A 25,908-nucleotide genomic window follows, 5' to 3' on the forward strand; every position below is an offset into this window, starting at 1 on the left:
ATTCCCGTGTAATGGTAATATGTCGGGCCTAGGGGACATTGGAAGGTTGCGCTCTTGGTGATGTAAGTGCGCTCACCCTTTGACTTGGCAAACTACACATCAGGAGTGCGATGGGCTTGGCTGCTGTGGCGCTTTCCATACAGTCTCCCAAAGTATATATTTATAGATGGATGGATGGATGGATGGATAGATAGATATTCATGATTCCGCCAGCTCGTCCAAGCGGACTCTCAGATTATGAATATTAATTATCCATAATAACTAATTATTTATAATCATTAAGATTCTGAGTTAACTTATTGTTAATTTGACCAAATAAATATAACCAGACCTCGCCCGCTCGTCTAAGCGGACTCTGTAATGATCTATTTATTTAGAAAGGGAATTATTACTACTTGTGAAGTAGATTAATCATTTATAAGCTCTGAACTTAATAACAGCTTGTAGCAAGGAATCAATCGTTTCAGTGATATTTTCTGTGAGGCAAATAATAAAATCCATTTGATTACAATGGGGTTTATTGACTAGTCTGACATATAACAAACTAACGCACAAACATAACATCAAACATAGAACAAACGTATATTGAATATAGATTTACTTTAACTGGGCGCAAACTTTAACTGAGTTTCTTTGCCGGAAAATAAGAAAACGTGGGCTCAGACGAGCCACGAGGTTACAGAAATGCGGTTTGCCCCCTCAAAGGGACCTTCTGCTAAGGGATGTGGCGCAGTTGAGTTTTAAACTGTGGTGACAGTCGTGGGTTACATACATAAGCAGGACGAACTACTGAAATGTATTTAATACTTTATATAAAAGGCTGTTTGGTGATGGCGGCGCCTTTCATATGGAGAATAAAATCATGCATTGCTCAGGTGTTTCACAGACTTCAACAGAGATTAAAAATCTTGATGGTTCTGTGGGTCTATTCTATCAAATCTTGTCTTAATTTGTATTTTCTATTGAATTTAAGTCAGGTAACTGGCTGGGTTATTCTACAGCTTGATTTTTCTTTCTGTGAAAGCGTTTGACAGTTTCTTTGGCTGTGTTTTGGATCATTGTCTTGCTGAAATGTCCACTCTGGTTTCATCTTCATCATCTTGATAATGTAGATGTTGGACTAAAGCAGCTAATATTAATTTACGCTGACATGGACAGAGAGTTTCTGAAGAACTACTGAGAGATATCAGCTGCTGTCTGGGCTGTCACTGCCTTTCTACATCTTCCCTTCTTCTTGTGTTCAATACTTTTTCCTTGCGTAATTTCATTTTATTACACATAACTTAATTTGTAAACTAATTAGATTTGTTTTTTGAAAAATGGTTTTTATTAGTTGTTACCAACATCCAGGGACAACTTCGAGTTGTAGGGATAATATACAGTTAGACCCAAATAATGACCAGTCTGTCAGATAAAGAAGAGCTGGAGTCAGAGATTCAAATTAATAAATTAAGTTTAATGAAGATAGTTTGCAGTTTCAAATTGTGACATGTTTAACCCTCTGGGGTCTGAGGGTGTTTTGGAGCTCTGGAGAAGTTTTGACATGCACTGACATTTGTGTTGTTTTCAGTATCTTAAAAATATATTAATGGCTAAAGTGTGAAAACACTGTAAACAGCACAAGTTGGGCTACAATAATACCTAAGCAGCATGCTTGTATGTGTTTGTGTTTTTGAGAAAGAAATGTTTATGCATGGTTAGTGAAAAACTAAAATTTTGAAGTCACTGAAACAAGACCGTGAAACACACAGAGAACATTTTTGCACAAGACTTTTGAGAACTGGATGTTTTTGCTTTAAAATGATGTGAGAATCATCTTGTTCACTTGCTCACAGAAAACAATACAATGAATTAAAATTTCTAAGTCACTTTCTGTGTGAAAATGGTTTATGCATGAAGGCGTGAACTATCATTACTATGCAGTAACTATCATTACTATGCAGTGAGTAACACCAGAGAAGACAAAGACCTGCATAATGAGCTGCATAATGAGCCATCAGACAGGTATGTGACTAAAAGTCAAAAGCATTAAAAGTGTCCAGGAGTTTCAAGAAAGAATCTGAGAAAAAATAAGTTTATTTATATATATTTTTTGTTTGCAGTTTATTTAAAATATATTTAACTATCACACAAAATAACTTGATACTAGTAAACCTAATAAACTCAGTTACCACTTAATATACATATAATAATAATAATTTATATATATATATATATATATATATATATATATATATATATATATATATATATATATATATATATATTTATTTCATATAACATTACATTTTTCATTATATAGGCCTATGTTTATTATTATACGCTATGAGTTATAGGATACACTTTGTATAGCAATGAAACTATAAGTGGCCTGTGAGCACATATTTCATATAAATCATAAAGGTTAGAATAAAAGACTTATCGGCAGGAATTCTGTCCTTTGCTGGGTTAAGACGTTCTTCTAAATGCATGCGCTCGTCATCAGAGTCGCGCTCTTCTTCTGAGAAGGTCAATTCTTTGTCGCTGTTTAGTACTGTGCTTCTTCACCCGTGTAGCGTGCCATCATTCAAACAAAAATAAGTAACTATAATAAAGCTTGTCGTTTTATGCCATGTCTCGGGGAGATTGTACATTATCACCTGGCTCACCTCAGTTAATTTCCATATGAACTGCGCCTTCACTGCGGGCGGAATCACGTTCGCTGTAATGAGGTGACAGGAGAATCAGTACCAGTCCTTACTTTTATACGGATTACATGAAAGGAGATTATTTGTTTTCGACTTGAATTGGTTAATGCAAAAGTAGACATATCAAGCTTTCTTTAGAGACATCTCACATGTTTCTTTTTTAAGAATATTTGCTGAGTTTCAGTTCATTTTAATGACGTGTTTTTCCTGACACAGTCTTCTGTTGCGCGCTTCTCATGCAGGCTATTTGTAATGTCAAAGCTTCGTGGGCGTGGTCGCATTAACTCTAATGTGCTCAGACTGAAAAGCTAGACATAGCATTGGTTTTATACTTATTACTTTATCAAACAATATTTGTTTTCAACATGCATAGCTGCGTTTAAAAGTAGACACTTCAAGCTTTATAAACATATGTGTCTCATCTCTGGGTGTTTTATTTTCGCGGAGTTTCAGCACATTTTACTGACGCGTTTCTAAAAACAGTTCACAGAGAGAGAGAAAAGACAGAATGTCTACACTGTTTATTATCCTTGTTTTGCAAAAGCACACACATTTGTTTTTGTTGTGAGTGCACACATTTAGAAACAGATTCGATTTATGTATTGATCTTATCTGTATGATCAAAACTGAAAGTGTAATTTAGGTTCAATTCAGCTCAATGAGGTAAAAAAATTGTCAGAATGCGTATACGCGGTCTTCGACCCCAGGGGGTTAATACTTATTTTCCCTGCTGTAGCTACCATCTAAAAATCTAAGTTTAATCTCATTTTCTTCTCTTATGGATATTTGTCTCTCTATGCAGCTACAGATCACAGTTTTTTACGTTATGCGACGCTGCCACGGGAAATTGTCTGCACTGAAAATCTGACACCCTGGAAGAAACTTCTGCCTTGTGGTTCAAAGGTCCAGATCGATACATTTGATTGTAATAATTAGACATTTTAAAGAAAACATTAAATGCATTATTTATGCCTTAATGCCTTTTCTGCAGGCAGGTCTGGCGGTTCTCATGAAATCAGAGAAGCTTTTTCACAGCAGTTTCCACTCCCAAGCTGTTCACATCAGGCCCGTCTGTCAGGTAAGCTGCTTTTATTTTTATTTTTTTTACAACTCTTAAAAAATGGTTTTACCTTAATCTCCAATGTGGCTCTTTTCTGCTGTTGTTTTAGAATTCCCCATTCATTTGCCTATGGGAGAAATGACTAGGAATTACAAACGGCAGTAAACCGTCAAACTACTTGCTCTAAGAACAAATATGTTTATGACAATACTTTAAAAAAATACTAGTTTGCAGCATAAATTGTTCTTTTAAGGCTAAAAATCAGTGTAAGTGAATGAAATAGGATGTTGCGAGACAGTTAGTTTACAAAAAGAAGCCATTGTCATCTGTAGTGTCTCTTCCCCTGTCTCATCGAGTCCCACATTGCTCAGTATTAGGCCTTCTTCTTTTTTCCTTCTATCTACTTCCCTTGGTTCGATAATTAAGAGGCATTGTCTGTCTTTTCACCTGTATGCTGACTACACACAGATGTACGTCCCTATTAAAAATATTGAGACTGTCAGATCACTGCTCCAGTGTCTACAAGGCATAAAGGCCCAATCCCAATTCTACCCCTTAGCCCTTCTCCTTACCCCTACTCCTTGTTTTGTGCGTTCATGTGAAGGGTAGGGGTGTCCCAATTCTCTTTACCTTGAAGGTGTAGGGCTAAGCGGAAGAGCCAAAAATCCCTTTAAACAGAGATATTTCAGGACCACACTCAAAACAAATTATTAATTTATAAAAAATTTTATTATTATAAATAGTTTTTACCATGTAATATTTTTAATGCATATCTATTTTGCTAAAAAATAGCCATAAGTTGCTGATGTGGCAATAAATAAATAATAAATAAATACATTTAGTCATTATTACAAATTCTTTCAACAAACAAGCATATGTTTCAAAACATTCATAACCACATTCCAAATGCCCTAAAGTTTTAGTATGTAAAATGTTTTAGTACACCAAAAAGGTTTAAGTATGGTTTGTGTTCATGCAAGTAATCAAGTGTGGTGCTAGTCGACAAGAGGAGGCACCAGTAAAGGTCCATATACCATACAAATCAAGCAATAAAACTTTTTATTGCTGGTACACACAGCAGGTATCTATTATCACAATAATAATCAATAATTCTATATCATATCATGAACATCATTAATGACATACAACTAAATTACAACCTCAGATGTGCCATCATTTTCCTCTTCAAAGACTGGGGAGTCGGTTGCAGACACATTGGAAAACCAACATGTGTGCCCAAGAACGCTGAGCGATTTGCAGTTATCCTACGGCTGAGCCTCCAATATTTCAGCAAGAAACCCTCACTTTTGTTGTCAAAATTTAGGTGCTGGCCAATGGTCAGCTTATTAGATAAGAGAAGAGTGAGTTTATCAGGCCAGCTCTCTCTCTCTTAACTATCTGCACATTATTTCTAATCGCAAAGCATAAATTTGAGATTTGTAGAGTCAGCATGATTATCATAGCATCAATATTCTACCTCCTGAAATTTGAAGAAAGTTAACCTTAAGGTTATGAGACCCTTCTCTGGTATTTTAGTCATGCTTGAGGGTCAGTTCTTTACCTCCTGAAATTTGGAGTAAGGTGTAAAGTTAATCTTAAGTTCATGAGACCCTTCTCTGGTCAGTTGGTCATTCATTGAGTGCAACAGGAGAAAAACAAAAAAATAACCCATTTTACACCAGTATTCTTTAAAATAGGAATGTTGTGTACCTGGCTATATATCTTATCAGCAAAGAAAAAGCGGCACCAATTTACAATTTCACCGCCTTCCAAGTGACCCAAAGGTCTGTTCTGAATGGATAATGAAAATAAAAAGGGATGTCAGACCTCAGTTTCAGCTAAGTTAAGAGAAATGGCACTAGGTAGTTAACGTTTTCTTTCCCAAACACGTTTTAGATGCCATTTATCAAATTCAAGTTAATGAACTGATTCTTTTTTGAAGTTAATGGACTGCATTGTTTTATCACTCACTGGGTTACATAGGCTGAAGCAGTAAAACCCCCACTGTGTTTACATGGTGCCATAAACTGAATCTTAGGAGGACACTCTTAAAGAGATTGTGATTCAGAATCAGAATCAGTTTTATTGCCAAGTGTGCTTCACACACACAAGGAATTTGTTTTGGCTACAGAAGCTTCCAGTGTACATAAAGAGACAAGTGACAACACAAAATCAATATGAGAAAAAAGATGATAAACATTAAACAGAGATGCAGTTAGTCCAGAAATCTGAATGTTGAGTTGTATGTACAGATTTGTTGTAAATAGACAGGTTATAAGGTGCTGTGTACAAATGCGAATCTAGAAAGTATCGCATTGTAGATTGATATAAGGTGCTTTGTAAAAGTGCGAATGAGAAGTATTGCACATTTATTGCACAGTTGGGGGATATTTAACTGTTCATGAGGTAGATGGCCTGAGGAAAGAAACTTTTCCTGTGTTTGGCTGTTTTTGTGCTTGATGCTCTGAAGCGCCAACCAGACGGTAGCAGTTTGAACATGTAGTATGCTGTACAGTAGAACATATTCAGCTCGTTTACAAGATGTTTATTGCTGTCGATGCTGGGGGACGGTGTCTTGTAATTAGTAAAACCTTTTAAGCCTCTCCACACTGATGCAGGGTCGTTAGCTGAAAACTGGTTTTGCAGCTTTTTGGCATAGTTTTTCTTACCCAGTTTTTCTTATCTCCTTTGTCAATGTGTTCCTGGCCTGATTGTACAAGATCCTACCACCACTCCTGTAGGCATCCTCTTTGGCCTGACGAAGCTTTCTAAGTTTTTGTGTGAACCATGGTTTATCATTGTAATTTATAAGTAGGTCCTGGTAGGGATGCATAACTCCTTACAGAAACTGTTGTATGACGTTACAGTCTCTGTGTACTCATTCAGGTCTGTGGCTGCAGCTTCGAAAACACTCCAGTCAATGCCTTCAAAACAGGCTGGTAGGGCCTGCTCTGTGTCGTTGGTCTATCTATTCACAGTCCTTAATACTGGTTTAGTAGTTTAAAGTTTTTGCCTGTAAGTTGTTATAAGATGAACCAGTCAGTGGTTGGAGAGTCCTAGAGCTGCTCTGGCGACGGAGCGATATGCATCCTTTGTTGTGGTGTAGCAATCGCCAAAATGTTATTGTTTCTGGTGGGGCATGTAATGTGCTGTTTAAATTGAGGCAGCTCCTGTGTGAGTTTTGCCTGATTAAAGTCCCCAAGTATGATAAAAACAGAGTCCAGGTGTTGTTGTTTTGTCTTTGTGATCAGATCAGCTAGCTGTTGCAGCGCAGTACTTACGTGTGCTTGTGGTGGAGTGTAAACACAGATGAGAATGGACGAGGAAAATTCTCTTGGTGATTAAAAAGACTTACAGTTAATGAAAAGCACTTCCACATCAGGACAGCACCTCTTCTTTAGCACAGTCACATCCGTACACCACCTTCTGTTGATGTAAAAGCATGTCCCACCACCGCGCATTTTGCCTGTTGACTCCGTATCACAGTCTGCATTGTACAGCTGAAAGTCTGTTAGGTGTAATGCGCTATCTGGAATGGCTTAGTTTAGCCAGGTTTCCATGAAATACAGCGCAGCAGAGTTGTTAAAGTTCTTGTTTTTGCTTGTGAGCAGAAGTAGTTCATCCATTTTGTTAGAAAGAGAGTGGAGATTCGCCAGATAGATGCTAGCAGCACCATTCTGAATCTGCGCTGTCTCAGCCTAACGAGCGCCCCGGCCCGCTTCCCACGCTTGCGCGTCTTGTAGTGTTTCCACAGTGCAGCTACTCCGCCGATTACAATGTTCTGCAAAACGCCCAAAAAATCAAAATCCAGTTTTTGATCAGTTGGTGTGCACTGCCGAATGTTCAGCAGCTCTTCTCTGGTGTAACTGATCGTGTTTGATAAACATAAAACAGGACAGAGTAACAAAAACAGTGCAAACACTGGGGAGCTCCACACCGAGGTGGCCATCCGTGGCGCCGTCATTTATTTATCAATTATTCTTTTTATTTTTTATGTTTAATATGCTTTTAATTGTATATTTTAAACTGAACTGAATGATATTAAAGTTATGTTTATACCATATCTTCATTTTGAAATCGCGGCAACAGCTGGAGGTTTGTAGTCCACAGCATGTTGTTGCAATGTTTACAGTGCTGATCCTGTAGTTCCAGGTTTCTTGCACCGCAGTCATGCTTTCGTGTTTTAAAATGGCAGCCGCATGAAATAAGCGCATAGAAAAAATTTTAAAAAGAAGCACTGAAAGATAAAGTATTCTGGCAGTGACTGAAGATTTGGAAAATTTCTTGCATCTTAATGACCCTCTGCATTTTCTTCTTTCTCAGGATGAACAATGTACAAGTAAAGCATGGGAGTTGAGGCAAACTCTCAATGTGGTGTTTGATCTCTACACTTCAGGACAAGGCAAAAAGGGTGAGTTACTAATGAATGTTTGATGGTGGAAGAGTTTCTTCTTTCCCAATTTAGAGGTCCAACTATTAAAAGGCGTTTGTAGGTTTAGACTTCGATAATGATTCTTGCATGGTAGACATGTGATGGTATAAAAAATTCATATCTCTATTATACTGACCAAAAGCTATTAATGTTATTACATTTTTGTACTTTAAATGACCTGAAAATGTTCAAGAATAACAATATCACACAGCATTCCATGTAGTTTTGTATCTGAAAATAAAAAAATAAAATAAAATGTACAGATTTAAGCAATTTTGTGACAAAACACAAACGTGGATCCCTGCATTTTTTCCCTTATGATTAGTTTACTTATGTTTGTATATAAATATATAATAGCAAATTTTCTGACTGATATTGAAATTTAATTTGTGATTTTTCATTTTTCAAAACTGCTACTCGTGTGATATTGCTATATATATATATATATATATATATATATATATATATATATATATATAAAGTCAAATTTTAATGTGACTAAACTTTTTCTCTTTTAGATAAATTAGAATTAGCAAATTTGTTTCTGTTATGCTTAATAGCAGAATAATGAGAGAGATATTTTTTGAGAAATTGTTATAACTTTTAAGATTATTGTGCCTCTGAAAAAAGCTCACATGATGGTGTCAAGGTTTTGGAAGTTTCTGATTGGCTAATCGACAAAATTTGAGTTAATTGGAGGCACAACTGTTGGATAGTATTTAAAGAAAACCTCAAACACACTGCTTCCTTTAGTGAAAACATGGGAAAATCAATAAGCCAGAATCAACATAAAAGCCAGATTACAATTTGCTAAATTACACTGGGAAAAAGAATAATTTTTGGAGACATGTCCTGTGGTCTGATGGAGCTAAGATTGAACTGTTTAGCCATAATGAGGCCAGGAAATTAACAAATAACTCGAAATGTGCTTTAAGGACAACAGAGTAAATGTTTCGGAGTGGCTATCACAAAGCCCTGATCCTCGATCCTATACAAAATTTGTGGGCAGAGTTGAAAAGCTTGCGTGAGCAAGACACCCGCCAAATCTGACTCAGTTACACCAATTCTGTCTGGAGGAATTGGCCAAAATTCCTTCAAACTATTGTGAGAAGCTTGTGGAAGGATACCCACAACATCTGACCAAAGTTGTTCAGTTTAAAAGCAAAGATAAAAAAAATACCAAGGAAGTGTATGTTAACTTTTTACTGTCTAGAAATTAATAAACGATTCTCAAAAAAATTATTCTCTCATTATTCTGGCATTTAGCAAATGTAAATCATGTAGGCAATGCTAACAGACCTAAAATAGTAAACAAAAAATGTGTGTCTGTGTCTGTTTCTGTGTCTTTGTCTTTGTCTGTGTGTGTGTGTGTGTGTGTGTGTGTGTGTGTGTGTGTGTGTGTGTGTGTGTGTGTGTGTGTGTGTGTGTGTGTGTGTGTGTGTGTGTGTGTGTGTGTGTGTGTGTGTGTGTGTGTGTGTGTGTGTGTGTGTGTGTGTGTGTGTGTGTGTGTGTGTGTGTGTGTGTGTGTGTGTGTGTGTGTGTGTGTGTGTGTGTGTGTGTATTATATACAGTTGAAGTCAGAATTATTAGCCCCCTTTTGATTTTTTTTTTTCTCCTTTAAATATTTCCCAAATGATTTTTAACAGAGCAAGGAAATTTTTACAGTATGTCTGATAAAAATATTTCTTCTAGAGAAAGTCTTATTTGTTTTATTTAGGCTACAATGAAGGCAGTTATACATTTTTTAAAAACCATTTTTGGCACAAAATTATTACCTCCTTTAAGCTAATTTTTTTTCCCCGATAATATACAGAACAAACCATTGTTATACAATAACTTGCCTAATTACCCTAACCTGCCTAGTTCACCTTATTAACCCAGTTAAGGCTTTAAATGTCACTTTAAGCTGTATTGAAGTGTCTTGAAAAATATCTAGTAAAATATTATTTACTATCAGCATGGCAAAGATAAAATAAATCAGTTATTAGAAATGAGTTATTAAAACTATTATGCCTAGAAATGTGCTGAAACAATCTTCCCTCTGTTAAACAGAAATTGGGGAAAAAAATAATAAATAACACAAATTATAGTTGATTATCACTACAGTATACATGCTTCATTTTCATAAGCGACTATTAGTGATAATCCTTTTTTGTCTGACAGTGCATGATTTCAATCATCCTTTTGAATTTTTAATGTTTCATTTAAATAAATGTTATTGCACAAACTGTGTACAATTTCATTTAGTTAATTGTGAAGTAACTCAATCTAATGGATCCATGAAAGGGTTTCCTGTCATCGGGTAAACATTGCAGTGGGCTTCGTTTCCCAAAAACATCATCTGCCTAAGCTGTTCACAGGAATGGAAATGGCTTTTTAGGATACTTATGGGAAGCTCAGCTAAGTTTGAATTCAGCGTCAGCAGCAAACAATTTCTGAGATGGATTGGCTCTATATATTAAAGCATTTCCTTGTTTTTACAGCAGGAAAAAAAATAACTTTTTTTAGTTTCGATGCTTTCAGTAGAGCAACATTATGGATATATCAACTTCAGCATTGTTGTGCCAGTGGTTGAATAAATAAATTTTTTGTCAGCATAATGTTACAACATTTACTCTGCTACATTTTATAAAAAAATAATTGCTCATTATTTTAAACTAATCGAATCTGAACCCACAGACATGATAGCAGCATTCGATTCAGTAATTTCTGATTCAGATGGTCCAGTCTCCAGCAAACAAACAACTCACTGATTCACTAATTCAAATGATTTGTTTAGAGCAAGCCTCAAGTTGGCAAGCAACGCACTGATTCACTAATTCAAATATTTGGTCAGAGCGAATCTCCATTTAATGATTTACAGATTCAAATGATTCAGTTAGAGTGAGTCTCTAGTTAACGACACCTTACTGATTCCACTGATCTGGTCGGTGTGAGTCTTCGGGTAATGGTTTACAAACTCAAAATATTAGTTCAAGCCGAGTCTCATGTAAGCAAGCAACTCGCTGGTTCTCTGACTTAACCAATCTAGCAAGAGTGAGTATCCAGTTAAACAACTTACTGATTCTCTAATTAAAATATATTTGGTCAGAGCGAATCTCCAGTTAGCGTTTTACTGTTTCAGATTAGGGCCGCAACAACGAATCGATTACATTGGTCAAATCACACACACCTACATTTACCTCGTGAATAAAAGGTCACTCTGTGCTGTTTCACAAGCCTCATTTTGTAGCTCCATGTGGTTTGCTAACATTTTTCCATCTGTCTATTAATGTCTTTCATCATCTCTTTCAGAATGGTCCATGTTCAAGATGTTTTCACGGACTCTGACAGAGGCATGTCCACTTGCTTCCTCTAGTAAAGTCTATGTGGACATCACAGACAACCCTGAGGTGAATCAGAAACAATACAACACTGTCCTTCTGCTTTGTGACTATATAATGTTTCTGTAAATGGGCTGGTTAAGAAGCTAGTGTGTCCCACAGGTCTGCTATCTCAGTCCGCTGTAGTTAACAAGTGTTCTGTGCTGTTTGTCTTACAGGGGGAGCTGTTTGAGCTCAGTCCTGTTACAGCTCTGCTCAGCCAGGCTGTGGTTCTAGGAGATCGCAGGACATATTCAGTCTATGACTTGACCAGAGCTGAAACATTTGGACAGTTACGCTCACTCAATCTTCTGCTGCGCTGGAAAGGAGAGAGCGGTATGATTTTGTTTGGCCACATTTACACTGCACTGTTCAAGTGACTTTATTATGATTTTTTTCTTCCATGTGGCACAGATCGGATATGGCCCATGTAGGTGTAAGCAGGAACAAATCATATGGATTCTGATTTACTCAAATCAGATCCGGGCCTTGTTCATATGTGGAAATTTATCTGAAATAAATCAGATCTGTGTTCTCGTGTCTGCAGTGTATGCAGGTAGATCGGATTTTCACCTGTCAATGTGAGTCGCGCGTCATTTAAAACTATAGAACAGACTTAAGCAGAGTCCGAAACTTTAAATCTCATACCCGAGGACTTAAACAGCTTTTACATTGTCATATAGCACAGGTATTTAAGCATGTTCACCAGAGCGAGAGAGCGCAATTTCGGCCACGTAACCAATACAATCTATTATAAAACTAGTGCATGCATCACGTGCATAAATCACCCCATAGACATTACATTAAGATGCCTTAATAGGTTATAAAAGCCTATATATCAAAAGAAGATGGACAAATGGAAACCTTTCTGTCAAAACAGCTTGTCAAAAGCTGCAAACAGATCACACACAGGAATAGAGAAAAGAGCACTCTTCAATTATCTGCTGTTTAGTCAGCGTTCACCTTTTTTTTTCCTGGTCATTGCGCCTTTGCCGTGTGCTGTGTAAATGCAGACGATCAGATACGAGTCACTTTTAAGTTGATGTAAGCAGGTCATCAAAAAAATCGAATACAGACACAAAATCAAAATTGACCATCAAGATCTGCAGCCTTTGGTGCAGTTGGGTGGTTTTACTTTTTTTTATTCTGGAGGCAGTTCTGGAAGCCTTTACAGCAGAATTCGTCAAGTTAAATGTCTTTTTATCACAGTAATCATTTCAGAGACGTTACGTTTACCCTCCTGTTGACTTAAGTGTAAAAAATGACCCAGGCACCATTTTTAAAACAAACAAAAAAAAAACATTGTTTAGGTTTTTTTTCTGTTTTTTTATTTAGAAATCTGGTGACTTTTTTGTAAAATGACCTCAAACATAAAAAAAAATAAGAATAGTTTTCTATTTTCATGATGGCTGCACACATTTAGGCTACAACATTTTTACTAGGGCCAAACAGAATGTGCAGACATTTTTTGCTGTTCCTGAATAAAATTTAGTAAAAAAATCTGCGTATTTATATGGAATGATTTTGGAAGTATCTAAGCTAAAAACTTTATATATGAAATAAAAATAATCCCATTTTAACTTTTATTTAAAATTTACAGTGCAAATCCAATTAGATCCACTTAATTGGTAAACAAAGCAAGTTTCTCATATAATGTATATCTACTAAAAGACAAACTGTATTGTAAATAAATCAAATGAACTTTGCATATTAGTCAATAACATTACTAAAATGAATAATACGACAAAACATACAACAAAACAAAATAAATATAATTTGACACACATTTACACATCTAAATAAATAGGCTCAATGATGGGCTAAAAATCTGTGGAAATTTGCAGATTTCTGCACACGCAGATTCCGTGTCATACTACCCATAAGCTACCACAAAAAGTACTAGCAAACACATGCATACTCCTACACATACATGCACCCAAACATACACACAATGAGAATCTGCTGTTTTACCTTTTATGAATACTGTCTTCCTAAACGTTTTGCAGGTACTTTTAGCATTAGAAAAATATACCCTTTTACTTGAGTTAAAAATGAGTGTTGTGTTCTGATTAAACATGGATGAAAAACTCCAAACTAAAAAGGGAAAACCTAGATATTCCCAACGTTTGTTTTGATAAATTTGAGGTTGTGTCTTCTCACAAAATAGAGGATTGAAGTCAACACCAATAGATTAGTGATTAGAGCGACGACATATAATGCTGAGGTGCTCACAACGACCTGAGATCTTGGCTCAAGGTCCTTTGCAGATCCTTCCCTTTCTCCATTCCCCACACTTTCCTGTCTGTAATCTCCACTGTCCTGTCCATTAAAGGTGAAAACCACGAAAAAGAGGATTTAGGACTGAAATTAAATTAAGCTGCTTTATTTTAAAGGGTTGGTGACGGCAGGTATTTTTTATGGAGCCAGATCAGTGTCAGAAATAATACATTTACAAAATGAAACTCATAGATGCACAGCACAAGTCCCATTTACAAAATCCAATTTGTAAATCTGAAAACACAATTTGTAAATTCACTTGTAAAAACCATTTATTTTTACCAAATGAACTGGAGTTGCATATTTATGATTTGTGTTTTGAATTTATAAATTGGATTTGTGTATTTTTAAATCATGTGTTGAATTTACAAATTGGATTTATGTTTATGATTCGTATTTTGAATCTATGAGTAGGATTTGTGTATTTTCGATTTGTGTTTTGAATTAACTAATTGGATTTGTGTACTTATGAATCATGTTTTGAATTTATAAATTGGATTTGTGTTTATGATTCATGTTTTGAATTTACGAATTGAATTTTTTGTTTATGATTCGTGTTTTAAATTTCCAAATAGGATTTTGGTATTTTCGAATTGTGTTTTGAATTTACAAATTAGATTTGTGTTTATGATTCCTGTTTTGAATTTATGAATTGGATTTGTGTATTTTCGAATTGTGTTTTGAATTTACATATTGGATTAGTTTATAATTTGTGTTTTGTATTTACAAATAGAATTGGTTTAGTTTTGAATTGTAATTTAAATTTCCGAATTGGATTTGTGTATTTTTTAATAGAGTTTTGAACTTACAAATTGGATTTGTGTATTTTCAAATCGTGTTTTGAATTTACGAATTGGATTTGTGTTTATGATTCGTGTTTTAAATTTATGAATTGGATTTGTAATGAATCATGTTTTGAATTTCCAAATTGAATTTGTGTATTTTTGAATCGTGTTTTGAATTTTCAAATTGAATTTGTGTATTTTTGAATCGTGTTTGAAATGTACTATTTGGATTCGTGTATTTTCAATTTGTGTTTTGAATTTACGAATTAGATTTGTGTATTGTCTAATCGTGTTTTAAATTTACAAATTGGATTTGTGATTAATCATGTGTAATATTTTGCTGCGTTTATTCTCCACCATTGAACAATGTAGCAAATGAATAATAATGTAGATTAACTTTGCACGCATATCTACATTAATAATCTGTAACAAATTATAATGTAGATTAAAGTGGTCGCATATCTACATCATTATTTCTGTAATAAATTAGCTCAAGGTTTATCTTCCCGCACCTTTTCCACCGTTATAATGTTGCGAGTTATGATTTAGATTACAGTGCTCGCGTATCTTCTGCACCATCATATATATAGCGGATTAGCCTAACAGGAGGGAGATTCATTTGAACGGGGCTTCAAATAAATCGTCTCTTTAGATCCGAACAAATGAATCGTCCAGCGATGCTATCAAAATAAAAACCCATTAAGTTTGAGCAGGGTAACAAGATTGAAGTTTAAGACATTCGATTCATAAATATACACAGACACCTTTCTTTATACAAAATTAAACTTTGACTAATCTAACAGAAACTAACACCTAACACAAACACACATTCATACAAGTGTTGAGGAGAGTAAAGAAGGTAAAATGAGAGGTTGAGAGAATGTAATGATGGAAAACCTCTGAGTTTGTAAGAGCAAACCCAACGTAATCAAATTCACCCTTCTGTTGTCTCTTTAGGTTTGCATTTAGTTCACACCAGTTCAGATGTAGACAAAAGTGGATACTTGCGTCTGTCTATGTGATGTATAGAAGCTCCCTTGGCTGAGCACGTGGTTCTGCTACGTGGTTCCTTTTTCTCGCGAGGGTTGGAGTGGGATGAGTAGGTGTTTGAAGTTGAAGCGGCAAAAGGGACCAGTTGTGCTGACCACTGACCAACTTAAGTAGACTCTCAATGGAAAATAAAGAAAAGAAAGTAACTTAGATGTGTAGGTCCGAGCTGTGCGATTTAACCCTTTCCGTCTAGGTCTCCACCTGCTTTCTTGGAGGTTTCTCTGCTTAGGTCTCGATCTTAGGTCGTTGCAGATTCAGAGAAGAGAATTGAGAGAAGAGTGCTTTCTGAAGAAGTTGCAGAGAGTTGAAGAGGTTTCAGAGCAGAGAGTTTCAGAGCAGAGAGAGGGCGTTACTTTAGTCCCAAGCTTTATAGGGCGGGTTCGGATCCACCCTCCATGGAAAGTTGACCAATTAGAAACTAACCTCTCTGCATCATGGTTTATGGCGCTTTGTCCGAGGCAGAGGAATTTGCATAGGCAAATTTTATGCAAATCGGGGCAGAAATGTTAAAGTCTCTTAAAATGTTAATATGTTGCACTCGTATTAACATAAAATGTCAACAATTAATTAGTACAGCAAGTAAGTATTAAAACCAATAATATTGATACAGGAGCAAGGGAAACATTGCAAAACACATGATTACACACAAAGAGAGAGTAAAGTTTACATTAAAATATCAGTCTTCAGCAATGAGCTTAAAAAAGTCCTGAACCGCTCTTTGTTCAGTGTTGCATGGCACATTCCTTTTGGGTCATAAATACCATGGAATCAGGTTTCGAGTCTTCCCTGGGCAAAAGTTGGCTCATTTGTTAAATAAAAAGCAAAATAATTATGTGTGTGGTCAGCCATATTTGTGACACATGTTTTGAATTTACAAATTGAATTTGTGAATGATTTTTTGAATTTCTGAAATGGATTTGTGTATTTTCGAATCATGTTTTGAATTTACGAATTGGATTTGTGTTTATGATTTGTGTTTTAAATTTACGAATTGGATATGTGATGAATCATGTTTTTATTTTATGAATAGAATTTGTGTATTTTTGAATCATGTTTTGAATTCATGAATTGGATTTGTGTATTTTCCATTTGTGTTTTAAATTTACGAATTTGATTTGTTTATAATTCAAGTTTTGAATTCATGAATTGTATTTGTGTATTTTCAAATCATGTTTTGAATTCACAAATTGGATTTGTGATGAATTATGTTTTGTATTTACGAATAGAATTTTTGTTTTTTTGAATCGTGTTTTGAATTTACGAATTGGATTTATGTATTTTTGAATTGGATTTATGTATTTTTGAATTGTGTTTTGAATTTACAATTTGAATTTGTGTATTTTTAAATCGTGTTTTGAATTTACAAATTGAATTTGTATTTTTGAATCATGTTTGAAATGTATGAATTGGATTTGTGTATTTTCGATTTGTGTTTTGAATGAACCAATTGGATTTGTGTACTTATGAATCATGTTTTGATTTTATGAATTATATTTGTGTATTTTCAAATCGTGTTTTGAATTCACGAATTGGATTTGTGTTTAAGATTCGTGTTTTAAATTTACAAATTGGATTTGTGTACTTAGGAATTATGTTTTGAATTTACTAATTGGATTTGTGTACTTAGGAATCATGTTTTGAATTTACGAATTGGATTTGTGTATTTTCAAATCGTGTTTTGAATTTACGAATTGGATTTGTGTTTATGAATTGTGTTTTAAATTTACGAATTGGATTTGTGATGAGTCATGTTTTGAATTTACAAATTGAATTTGTGTATATTTGAATTGTGTTTTGAATTTACGAATTGAATTTGTGTATTTTTGAATCGTGTTTTGAATTTATGAATTGAATTGGTGTATTTATTAATCAGGTTTTAAGTTTACGAATTGGATTTGTGTATTTTCCAATCAGGTTTTGAATTTAGAAATTAGATTTTGTGAATGTGAATTTTGTTGTAGATCTATGAATTGTATTTGTAAATGTATTGTTTTTTGAGACTGATCTGGCTCCATACATTTTTGACCCAATGTACAGTGTGTACAGAATTTAGTAACACTTTACAATTAAGGTTGCATTAGTTAATGTTAGTTAAGACATTTACAAACATAAACAAACACTGAACCATAAATTTATTAAAGAACTTGTTCTTGTTAGTTAGTTGATAAAAATACAGTTGTTCATTGTTAATTAATATTAACTCATATTAAAGCATAAATTTGGATTTTAATAATGCATAAATGTTGCATTATGATTAATAAATTCTGTACAAGTATTGTTCATACTTAGTTTATGCTAGAAAATTAATTAACTTATGAAACCTTATTGTTAAGTGTGACCGAATTGAAAAACAACAGCAGGGTTATGTTCAAAAAATTACATAATGCTGATTTAGATAAAACATTAAATTACATTCAAACATTAAATATTCAATGCTACTGGGACTTAAGTCAAAAACAAATAGAGAAAACACTAAATTATTACCTGTGGCTCCTTATCATTCTTTCAGGTTCTGATTGGCCTTTGCGAAAAAGATAATTTGCAGAATTGATACCTTTAAATCCACATCTGTGTTTATTTATCATCACTTAAATAGGTGAATTTTTCTTGTGTTGGTTGTCATTTTAGGTGATATGCTGCGTCCGCTGCTGCATGCAGAACGCTATGTGTCTGGTTTTGGGCTGCAGACGGGAGAAATCCACACAGTCATCTACAATAACCACCCGTTTCGGGCGTTTCCTGTACTGCTGATGGATTCAGTGCCCTGGTACCTGCAGCTGTACATTCACACGCTCACAGTCACCAGCAAGAGCAGAGAAAACAAGCCCAGTGAGTTCATTTTGTTTACTGGATACGCCAAAGTTATATATATGATTTGTATGTGGATATAGCTTTTAGGGCAGTTCTTTGATTATGGGAAGTTTTCAGATTTACTATAATATGTAATGTGCAAAATATTATACAATATTTATATAACTGTTCTAAATTAGATTTCCAGTACTAAACCAAACACACACACCAACAAAATCTAAGAATCATTAGATGCTTCAATTGTATCAGATCAGACTACATCCATGGTAAAGTTAACAGAACTAACATTTCATGCTTTCTCCTGTAGGCTACATTCACTACCAGCCGGCTAAAGACCGCCACCGTCCTCATCTGCTGGAGATGTTGATTCAGCTGCCCCCCCACTCCATGACAGAGATCACGGTGCAGTTTGATAGGGCTCTGCTCAAATGGACTGAATACACCCCTGATCCCAACCATGGCTTCTACGTCGGGTAAGACTCCTGTCATATTTTGAAATGTATGGACTTTGCAGTGTCTACATCTGATTTATGTGTTATTACAGATCTTCTGTGGTCAGTGCCCTTGTGCCAAGTATGGTTGCAATGAACACCAACTTCACGCTGGACCAGCCATTGTTTAGCAGTTTGTAAGTATAAACTAGCCTGTTGTGACAGAAGTATGAAATAAATAGACACTTTTTCTTCCAAATTCGTGCACTTAAACATTTTCATATTATCATTTCATTTACATTTTCATTTTATGTCATAAAACATTTTAAAATGGTATTAGTTGGTATTTTCACACACAATTTTACCTTTTATAGGTATTGTTTTTTTAACCTAAAGTATGCTTTTTAATGGGGCTTTGTGTAGAATTTAGGGATGCTCATAATAACCGATTCACTCTTAACCGAAAGAGTGTTTTTAACTGATTTACCGTATCAGTTAAATAATAAAAAAAAACTGTATTATTGTTTTTTTATAATTGGCTGCATAAATGTGCAACACATATTTGTTCGCTTGGGGGATGGTAACACGTGTCTACAGACATATTTTGCCAAAGAAGCGAAATGAAAGAAGAATATTGCTGGTCACAGTCTGACACAGATAAGTTGATGCCAAACCAGCGCTGATGCTGCTTGCCTCTTTCCTGGATCCACGTTATAAACACTTCTGTTTATTTGCGCAATTGAAGAAAGAAGCCACAAAACAAAACTTTCTGAAATGTGCTCTGCTTTGGAAACAAGCCGGCCATAAGTCGGAGGATCAAAATTTTCTCTCCATCAGAGCACGCTCCTTTCATAAACACAACAAATAGACTATAGTTGTGCTAATTTAAGCCTAGTTCACACTACAGGATTTTAAGCCTGATTTGGAAGTTAACGAGCTTGCCGATGGATCAGGCTGGGATTGGGAAAATTTCTGCGGGTGCACGGCGCTCGCCAGTCTTTGTGTGAACTACTGAACAACACATCAACGAGGCTCGCTGACGCGTCGCCAACACCTCGCAGACGGAAATCCAATATTTAGCATGCTGAATATTTCAGAGCAGTCGGCCGACTCAACCCCACATGTGGTCAGATGTAGTGATGAGCTGCAGCCAATGAGAGAGGATATCAACATGAGCTGAATGCCTGTGTGCTCAGGAGCTCAACAGAAACATCTGTGATTGGTCAGAATGGGCATCGGTGCACTCGCTTCATTCTGCGTTAACACAGACATGAGAGTAGGGTATATTAACTGTGAAACTAGAATTCTGTAACTATTAGAATTACCATACTGGTCATTCTGACCGTTCTCATATAAAACGTCATATTGTCTCATCATATTTACATTCAAAGCTTCTATTGAGATAATAAAATTAAGCTTTAATTGTCTGGCATCATATTTAATGACACCATTACCCTAAAAATATTATCTTTTTTTGGTAATACAGCCTATAAATATGTAGTTAAAATACTAAAACACGCAAAGGTCTTGGCTTTCATTTTCACTTTCGAACAGGAGCTATTTCGTGGCACAAAATATGCTGTTTTGAAAGATATCTGAAGTATATTGATGTTTTTGCTATAAGAAAGATTTGTTCATGTTAGCAGGAAGTTGCTAGGCAAAAAATGCACACATATTTAAAGTCACAGCAAAAAGTATCAGACATGCATGCAGTCATTTTGACCAATATGGTAATTAAAGGTACAAATGCTCAGTCCTTTACTGTTTTGTAATTAAAAAAAAAAACAATGTTAGAAAGAAATACACTGATATTTAGAAAATCTCATGGTGTTATAGATATGTTAGTTTTATTTCAAAGAGTTATAAAATTACAAAAATAAAAAACTTGCAGATGATTGATAATTCACTGATGCATCAGCTGGGATGTTTTTAAATGCTTCCTTGAAAGCTTGAAACGCTGTCAGTGATGTAATCAGCACACAAGCAGCTAATAATGCTCAGCTTGGTCTGAAGACTCCTCCCTCAAAATTTTATTGGCTGTGGTTTGGTAGCTTGAATGAGCTGTAGTGTGTGACCCCCCTCTTGTGGATCATTCACGTAGTGTCGCGTAGTGTGAACACCACAGCGATTAAAAGACACAAAATCAAGTCATGAAAGAAAGGCACAGCAATCTGCCGATGTTTAAAATCCTGTAGTGTGAACTAGGCTTTAGTGTACAGCCAACTAACCAACTTTTTTTCATACCAAACTGAGGCTTTTAGTTTATAACTATAAAGACATGTATGCAAATGAATGCAATATCATATGTAAACAACAAAATTGTTATATGCTATAGTAGCCTCTACTTTACATATGCGCCTTGTCATTGTCTTTCATCACACACATAAACTGCGAGTGAGAGAGGAAATAAAAAGCACACAAGTTCTAAGGTAACCAGAAGCTCAAGACATAATCTTTAAATTAATGACTTCTATTAAAAATGTTGACGGAGATTTAAGCGGAACATTTTTAAATATACATTTTCCATAGAGTGATTAATTTAAGGTAGCCTGATATTTTTATTTGATGGAAGAAAAAACATTTGATGGGGAATCTATTCTATTCTATTTCTATTTATTTATTACAACACAAAATGAATGGTTTAACTTTTAAACAGGGTTCATAAGTAAATGTTTAATTCATAACTGAAAATATATACTTTCAACAATCGCAATTTTTCAGAAAATCTAAATCAATTTAAGCCTGGTCAGATCACACAAATTTGTAACGACTTTGGCACAATTTCCTTGATGTAGGGTGTCATGGGGATTCGTAAATGACAAATGGGCGTCGTGATACAATATTCAATAATTTCTTCTTGTGTAATGTGGCATGGTTCACAACAACTGAAACCATGTCTGCGACGCCTCACAACACCATCGCTGAAAATCTAGCATGTTTAATTTTTTTCGTTCTTTATGATGAGTTCCGTCACGGGAGTGACACTGTGCAATAGGAGCACATAATTTCTTGGGTATATCAGTGGGATGTGCCGGTCAGATAATCAAAAAATAGGCTGCATATTTACTTATGGGTGGGTCACATCATTGGTTCTGCAAACTTTAACTTCTTTTTCTATCTGACAGACTGGCACAAATATGCAGACATCTCCATTCTCACTAGGTGTTTCTGAGTTAGTTCATTTTACAACACAGTTTGTTCCTGTGAAGTATTCTGAAAACACGTTCAGTGCTGCGAAAACATTGCAAAAGCATTTCTTGCTTATTCAAATATTTGTCATTAATAGTCATATACATATTTTGTCATCATATAAATGAAATATTTATCTTTGATTTTATTTAGGCTAGTTTTTTATTTTTTTTAACAAACCAGCGCAATCTCACAGCAATTCATGTTCTGGCTCATATAGCAGACATCTTTTGAAGTGCATCACCTCAGTTGTTATTTGTTATTCTTGTTTATTGATAACTGACCAACAAAGGATACATTCAAATTAAGATAAAAATTACCTAATTACTTTGAAACTAAATAAGTTTCAAAAAGAAATTTTCCAAGAAAAAAATATACGAATTATATTTTTGTTTTTGCCCGTCTACTACTCCACTATATGGGTAAATAATTTATTTTGCTCTGTGGAAAATAAGAATTTAATGAAGGGTTTACTGTGATTGTATCACAAATGTCAGTTATAAATTAGCTATTTTTTAAATATGTCATCGTTTTAAAGAGTATGTCTTGAGCATCTGAATATTCCTTGCTGCTGCTTATGTGCTTTCATTTTCTTTGTCTCATTCGCGGCAATTTCAGATGAGGGATTGTTTAATAATCAACCCATGACAGGACAATATACATTTAGATTTCAAAGAAAATATCTTGATATTAAGAGGAATCATAAGTTTTATCTTATCCAATGTCGTAAGGAGTGCCCTTAAATAATGTAGTTATTAGTTGTCTGCAAGCATCAGTGTTTATTGACATTGAAATAAGATTAAACAAAATTAATTGAGATAAGAAAAATTGTTATAGCAACACTTGTGACTCCTTTGGGAAATAACGCTCGTCGTAGACGTCACAGGATGACTGATCATAAAGGAGTGTGTAGTCTGGCACATTTGTTACCCATGACTTGTCAAGATTTTATCAAGAAAAAACATTTTCATAATCTGACGAATAAAAGTTGTGTGATCTGACCAGGGCTTCAGTATGCAAAAGACAACATTTTTGTTAGAAGTTTAATAGAAATGTTTTCAGATAAATAAAAAATAAATAAATATTGACATATTAGTCATACCTAACAATTCCTTTATACTCGTACATAACCCATACCTAACAAATACAGTAAGTCTTATTTTTTTAATTCCATAGCTTTTGTAACAAGCTTGGAGGTTGTAGTCTAGTTTTTACTACTACTACTATTATTACTATTATTATTATTACTAAAGCAGTTTTCATTTTCCCCTCTGCATTCCAGTGTCCCAGTGAAGGAGGAGTCCAGCTATTTTATGCGCGTATACACTGAACCCCTGCTGGTAAATCTGCCCACTCCTGACTTCAGCATGCCCTACAATGTCATCTGTCTGACCTGCACGGTGGTGGCGGTGGGTTACGGCTCATTTTACAATCTACTGACCCGCACATTCCAGGTGGACGAGCCCAGCCCACCACTGGCCAAACGACTGGCCAACCTGATTCGGCGTATAAGAGGAGTGCCATTGCTGACATAAATGCCCAGAGCAGCTCTGATGCCCCCAAGTGCCCATATTAGGCAGCTGAGAGAATTGTGATGCTGAAATTATCGACAGCTGCTGGAGTTTTTGGATGCTTTTCGGCTCTGGGAGGAAGGATTTGATGCCAAGTGACTGTTCTGAACATTTGTTGAACATATGAGCTACCTGTATTGGAGGATTAGCCTGATTTTTTTTATTTATTTGTTCATTATGTTTTGTTAGTGTTTGTTTTGATTTGAGGCATGCAAGCCAAGATTAACCTTTTTGTTTTATTTATTTATTTATTTTTTGTCACAGGCAAAGATTGTCCTTCATTTTGTTAGTGTTTGTTTTGATTTGGTTCATGTAAGCAAAAATTGGCCATCTTTTGTCTTTTGTTAGTTTTTTTTTTTTTTGTCTCAAGCAAAACATTTTCCATCATTTTGTTTTTAGTGTTTGTTTTATTTTGAGCCACAAGGAAATATTTAACATCTTTTTGTTTTTGCTTGTTTTTTCTCAAAACCAAAGGTTGTCCGTCACTTTCTTTGCTGTGTTTTTTTTTTTTTTTTTTGCTAGTGTTTTGTTTATCTTTTTTAAGCCACAAGAAAAGCTTCGATTGTCTTTCATTTTGTTTTGGTTGTGTTTGCTTTGATTTAAATTACGCAAACAAAGAAGACAGAAAAAGATTGAGCATAATTTTTTTTGTGACAAGCAAAGATTGTTCATTTAGTTTTGCTTGTGTTTGTTTTGATTTGGTTCACAGAAGGAAATATTTTCCATTTTTTATTTTAATTTTTCTTGTGACAAGCAAAGATTGTCCATCACTTTTTTGTTTTGCTAGTGTTTTGTTTTGAGTTACATAGGGAGGTGGACCACTTTTTCCCCCTCTCTTTTCTTTTTTTGAGTTGCAAGAAAAGCTTGTCTTTTTTTGAACTTTTTATGTTTTAGGAAACAAAAGAAACGATTGATCATTTTTTTGGTTTTGTCAGAGTCAAAGATTGAAAGATTGTCCATTTTGTTTTTTTGTTTTTTTTGAGTCACAAGCAAAGCTTGACCATATTTTTATTTTTGTTTGTTTTTTTGTCTCAAACAGATTGTCCATTTTGTTGTGCTAGTGTTTGTTTTGTTCACGTAAGCAAATATTTTCCAACTTTTATTTTAGTTTTTCATGTCACAAGCAGAGATTGTCCGTTTTGTTTGTTTTCATTTGAGTCTCAAGCAAGATTAAACATCTTTTTGTTTTTGTATTTTTTTCCACAAGCAAAGATTCTCCATTACTTTTTTGTTTTGCTAGTGTTTCGTTTGGAGTTGGCAACTTTTTTTTTTCCTCTTCTATTTTGTTTTTTCTTTTTTTGAGTTCAAGAAATGCTTGTCCTTTTTTGTAGTTTTTATGTTTTGGGAAACATAAGACACGATTGACCATCTTTTTTGGTTTTGTCAGAGTCGAAGACTGTCCATTTTGTTTTGTTAGTGTTTGTTTTTATTTGAGGAACAAGGAAATATGTATTTCATACAAGGAAAGATTAACCATCTTTTTGTTTTTGTTTGTTTTTTGTTTTTTTTGCCACAAGCAGATTGTCCATTTTTGTTTTGCTAGTGTTTGTTTTAATTTGAGTCACATAATCAACCGAGATTGCAACCTTTTTTTTCTTTGTTGCTGTTTTTCTTTTGCAAACAAATATGTATGCAGTGCAGTTTTGGGAAAGTAGTAGTATGGCCTACTGATAGAAACATACATGGAAAAAAGCCTTATGTTAAGTCTTCACTGTTTACTCCGCTGCTTTGTGCAAAATCTCACAGAAACAGAGATGCTACACTCCTAAAACTACTGAAAGTGGACATTTAGGAATGTGGCAAATAGTTTCCACATTCTGTAATGCACTGATATTTAAATGTGTTGTTTGAAAGGGACTGCTTTTTTAAAAGCGTTTATATTTTTTTTTTTCGCAGTTGCCTGTGTGCTGACCACATAATGACCTCCAGACTGGAATTCAAATTTTGAAGCACATCTTTTACATTGGTCAGTGTTCCAATAATAAACTAACTGGAAACCTAGAACATGTGTTGAGAATTGTGATTTGACTTTCTCTTTTTTTCTTCATGCCTCGAGGGATTTTGCAGAAGAATGTCAAGCTTTTTGGAGGGTTTAGGAAACTATTTGGCATCCCTCTCTCCCAGTGGTGCCCTTCAGTTTGAATTATGTGAAAGAGGCTCTGCATCTGCTGAATATAAATTCTTCCATCATCTATTTTTGCATGTGGTGGTTTGCACTTTTCTTTTTAAAGATTTACACTCTGCATTCTTTGA

At 34.8% G+C, this 25,908-nt stretch overlaps 1 protein-coding gene across 3 annotated transcripts in view; it reads left to right on the top strand.

Annotated features, from left to right (window-relative positions):
- pigt (phosphatidylinositol glycan anchor biosynthesis, class T) overlaps window positions 1-25,656 on the top strand; it is a 52,194-nt gene extending 26,538 nt beyond the window's left edge. For 2 of the 3 annotated variants that reach the window (XM_087306670.1, XM_087306668.1), the window contains exons 4-12: window positions 3,490-3,590; window positions 3,679-3,765; window positions 8,071-8,158; window positions 11,474-11,571; window positions 11,721-11,877; window positions 18,282-18,482; window positions 18,772-18,937; window positions 19,009-19,092; window positions 23,367-25,656. In XM_087306670.1, the coding sequence (XP_087162796.1) occupies window positions 3,490-3,590; window positions 3,679-3,765; window positions 8,071-8,158; window positions 11,474-11,571; window positions 11,721-11,877; window positions 18,282-18,482; window positions 18,772-18,937; window positions 19,009-19,092; window positions 23,367-23,619 (1,235 nt within the window). In that variant the 3' untranslated portion in view covers window positions 23,620-25,656. The remainder of the gene's footprint in view (window positions 1-3,489; window positions 3,591-3,678; window positions 3,766-8,070; window positions 8,159-11,473; window positions 11,572-11,720; window positions 11,878-18,281; window positions 18,483-18,771; window positions 18,938-19,008; window positions 19,093-23,366) is intronic. The other variant, XM_087306669.1, reaches the window with a different exon arrangement.
- The last annotated feature ends 252 nt before the right edge of the window (window positions 25,657-25,908 follow it).

This window comes from Danio rerio, chromosome 23 (assembly GCF_052040795.2).
Source record: "Danio rerio strain M-AB ecotype USA chromosome 23, GRCz13ab, whole genome shotgun sequence".
NCBI lineage: Eukaryota > Metazoa > Chordata > Actinopteri > Cypriniformes > Danionidae > Danio > Danio rerio.